Genomic DNA, 4,181 nt, shown 5'->3' with positions numbered 1-4,181 from the left:
TTTATTTTGTGGGTGTTGGTGGCTGGGTCTTTCGTGGATTCCTTTTTGTTTGTTTGTTTGTTTGTTTTTTTTTTTTTGTGGGCTGTGGGTTCTGAGATTAGAGGCGGGCACGGATGGTGGTCACCGGCTTGGGAGGTGCCGCTGGCTTCTCTGTTGGTTTGGGGGTGAGGAACTCATGTGGGGCTTGGGGGAATACACGGATTGCAGGGACTGGCTTGGGCTTGTTTAAAATCTCATGGGGCAAAAACTTGAAAGGTACTGTCATTCTCTTTTGTTTTTTGATGGCTTTGCTTTGATGTGGTTGGCTACGGTGGTGTTGAATGGATCGGAAGTATGCTTTGATACCAAAACTGACGTAGGACAACCACAATATAATAATAGGGCAGAAAAATGATAGGACAAACCCTAGGAGTCAGCACCTAAGGGACTGGAGTCGGCACCAGTGTAAAAAGAAAGCAAACATTTTTTTATATTTCTCAAAAGCTGTGTTACAATAATCAAAAAAGTGTTTAAATAGCTACAACACAAAACCCTAACAACACAAAACCCTAATTATTAAATGTTCGGGCTTGCTTAATCTCAAGCCCAATAACTAATAGGCTCCATCCATAAGGCCACAGGTTGGGCCGTCTTCTTTTTGTTCTTCCTCCCATATGTGTGTATAATTGGGGGCCTATATCTCGTGTCCGCACCACAAGTCCACCTATTTCTATACGCAAATATATAATACTAAAAACATTTATTAATAATTTCACAAAAAATTGTTAAATATTATTCAAAACAGATCATAATACATTACACTGGGCCATATCATTTTCACACTAAACAATGTGTATGGGTATGAAATGAAACAACTGCAAACAAATCTTCGACATATATTATAAAGTATATTCATTACTTCAAATTCAATGGGGGTAGCAAAAATATTGTACCAATGATTCTTTTAGATATAAGCAAAGTGTAGGTAGTATCATATAAATGGTTCCAATCCACGTTGATTCTTGGTCAAAGGAAATAAAGCTTACTTTGAAAAGAGAATATAAAGACAAGAATAAGATAATATTTATCCAGTCAAAGAGAATTCTAACTTCTTTTAAGTAAAACTTGCACCTGTTAAGAAATAGAACTTTTGACCACGAAATTGCATAGAGTCTGTAGCTTCAGTCAGGACTTATGAACACCAGGCAGATCAGCTTCTTCCACTCCAAAGCAATAAGTTAATATAGTGATTTTAAAAACACTGCATAACTAGTGCAATCCATATGTGACATGACTATAATTAGACAAATATTTACATAAGTGATGGATCATAAGCAAACTCTACAACTGATCTGAGCTCATCCCAATTCTCATATGCGAAGAACTCATTCGCATCTGGTACTGGATTAATTGGAAAGCTTGAGGAGGATGATGGAAGTTTAGTTATGGAGGATGATGACGGAGGTTGAGCTATGGAGGATGATGATGGAGGTTGAGCTATCGAGCTGCTCAACTGGCCTACATGCAGCTGGTTGCTCTCATTATTAATACGATTAACAGTCTTTATCTCATTATTATGCTCATTTTGAAATATGAATGGAGCACCAAAGTTAATATAACTTTCTCGATTGTTGGAGCTCTCTCCACTGCATGCTTTAGAGCTTGTGTCAGCTTGATGGCGTTTAGTAGATAATTCTCTCCAGTCTGGTGTGTACTTCCTATGCGACAAGTTTCTCTTGAAAATTCGACAGAGAGTCCAAATTTCCTGTAGTCACATGAAAACAAGAAGATACATCAGAAATTATACAATAAGACCTCTACATATAGTTACCATATATTTTCCAATTAGACTCCAATCAGCTGTTATGAAAGCTTGGCTAGAAAAGAAGTTCTTCATGAGTGAATTAAAACAAATTTCTATTATGCATTTCTCATGGGAAGAGTTAAAAGATAATATTTATTTTGGATGAAATGTTGGTAGATGTACAAGTAAATATTCAATATTAAGTATAATGACGAATTGTTGGTAGATATACAAGTAAATATGCAATATTAAGTATAATGACAACACATTCCCTTTTTATATAGATATAATAACAAGTTTCACTAATTAATTTCATGACCATTAATGTGTGGGAGGGAGTACCACTTACTATAACACCTAATATTTTTTGAGAACAAACAATTAAAATCTCTATAATGAATCTATTATAAATGCATAGAAGTGCATTATTTATTTTCACTTTCCTATATCAAGCAAACTCAAAGCCCAAATGTTTGCATAACAATGAATAAAATATTTTTATGAAAATATAATTAAATAATGCATTTTATGATCTATCAATTACAACTTGTCACATATTCAATTTTTTCCTTATAAAATAATCAAAGTTTTAAATTGAAAAAATCTAAATTTATAACATATTATAATTGGTGCAACCTAAACTAATGAGATGTGTAGTGGGGGGGGGGGGGGGGGGGTGGGTGGATTTGTTGGTGCATAACAAAGATGGTTTAATATTAAGATTACACAATTTATGTTTTTCTTACAGCTTCTTGGGCAGTACTTTTAGCATTGTCAAGCTTGGCGTTAGTGTTGGTGTTGGTGTTGGTGTCAGTAGGTGCAGGAAGGCGAAATTCATGCATCATCCAATCAGTTTTGCTTCCATTTCCTGCAGTTCCGCGGTAGTATACCAATGTCTTCTTGAGTCCTATGCAATCGCGGCCTTCTCCTCCCGTTGAGTATACCGGTTTGTCGATCCCAGTTGCTTTCCAAAAGCCAGAACCTGTGACTCTGTTGGGTCTTATGCTGTTCCTATACTTTCTTCCTCTTCTGCAAAAGAAGTACCATTCTGTGTCTTTCACAGTGCTACCACTTGCTTCTGCAAAAATATTATACACACCAAATGAGAAAGAGAGAGAGAAATGTCAAATAATAAAAATGGGGTTGCACTTACTAATAGTAGAAGTTTTATAGTGTAATACCCTATTCATCAAAAGAGGAAAAACAATTTATGGGGTAATTACACCTGGGAAACTTAAAACTACTACACAGGTTTGCTATTCAAGATTATTAACGTAATTTCTCCTATTACTTGCATGAGTCTGTTGCAAGGTAGACAGGGCTTTTAGAATTTTTACCACTCTTATATATGCACAACAAGAAGCAGTCAAGACCAAGTCTTTTCTTCTCATAAGCAACAATAACATCTGAATCTAGTTCACGGTTTGCATACAGAAGTACATAAATAATGAATCAGAAAAAGAGGAAGAACATGCTCAAAGTCTTTATTTTTAATGGACATCAAATTATCGAGGGTTGCAGTTGAGATAATGTAAATTTTAGTCACTTTATTATGATTGCATATATATGAAATGAGAAATCTATCCTTTGGAATAATATCAGGCCAAAAACGAATAAAAAAATTACAAAAAAATTTTGGGGTGGAAGTTTCTCGTTTTAGATAAACCCTAAAAATGATCCACAGAAATTTCAAAGTAATCTTTGATGGCTAAACTTGTTATAAAGGCTATTAATACAAAGTCAAAAAAAAAAAAAACATTTTCAAAACGAGGCACCATAGATTCAAGAAAACTATTTTAAACATCTATTATGAATAAGTTCTTTTTCTATCAAGGACAAAAAGCAGTATATTCAAGGAGGAACAAAAGAGAGATGAAATGATTAAGAGAGTAAAACTAATTAATTAATCCATACTTGGAAGATCCCATGGATCATGTTTGTAGATATCAATCTGTTTGATGAGCTCCATGCTGATTGTTTTCTTGTCAACTTTCCGACGAAGATAAAACGCGACGAGTTCTTCATCTGTCGGATGAAATCGAAATCCGGGCAATTGATCAACATCATCCTCCAGCTGACTAGTACCTTTGTTACTCATCTTCTCCATACTCACACGATCACGATCGATCTCTTACCTTCCTTGGTAGGAGACAACCTTATGAGACTTCGAATATGGAAAAGAATCTTCTGGCTATTACATATATTTATTATGAGGATGAGAGTCGCAGGAGTAGGTTTTAAAAGGTCAAGTCATGATGAGGGCTGACTATGATGGCATAGAGGGGCCAAAGTACTTAGAAAGAGTCTTAGTGTCATTCAATTGATTAGGAGAAAGTATTCCGTGTAAAAACCCCTCTCTCTCTCTCTCTCTCTCTCTCTCTCAATTAAGGATGGCAAT

At 35.3% G+C, this 4,181-nt stretch overlaps 1 protein-coding gene across 1 annotated transcript; it reads right to left on the bottom strand.

Annotated features, from left to right (window-relative positions):
* Positions 1 to 1,055: 1,055 nt before the first annotated feature.
* On the bottom strand, positions 1,056 to 3,955 carry LOC142617870 (transcription factor JUNGBRUNNEN 1-like). The gene is made up of 3 exons (XM_075790855.1): positions 3,698 to 3,955; positions 2,530 to 2,861; positions 1,056 to 1,744 (listed from the first exon to the last, which is right to left on the bottom strand). Exons 1-3 carry the CDS (start codon positions 3,888 to 3,890, stop codon positions 1,292 to 1,294), a joined length of 978 nt encoding a protein of 325 aa, XP_075646970.1. The 5' UTR covers positions 3,891 to 3,955; the 3' UTR covers positions 1,056 to 1,291.
* Positions 3,956 to 4,181: the final 226 nt, after the last annotated feature.

Source organism: Castanea sativa, chromosome 11 (genome assembly GCF_040712315.1).
Source record: "Castanea sativa cultivar Marrone di Chiusa Pesio chromosome 11, ASM4071231v1".
In the NCBI taxonomy this organism is placed as follows: Eukaryota; Viridiplantae; Streptophyta; class Magnoliopsida; order Fagales; family Fagaceae; genus Castanea; species Castanea sativa.
This window is presented reverse-complemented; position numbering and strand designations above follow the sequence as displayed.

Coding starts and splice junctions, on each gene's coding strand:
- LOC142617870 (XM_075790855.1), bottom strand. CDS start 3,890: ATGGAGAAGATGAGTAACAAAGGTACTAGTCAGCTGGAGGATGATGTT. Junction 2,862..3,697: donor TGATCCATGGGATCTTCCAA/GTATGGATTAAT, acceptor ATATTTTTGCAG/AAGCAAGTGGTAGCACTGTG. Junction 1,745..2,529: donor AAAGTACTGCCCAAGAAGCT/GTAAGAAAAACA, acceptor ATGTGACTACAG/GAAATTTGGACTCTCTGTCG.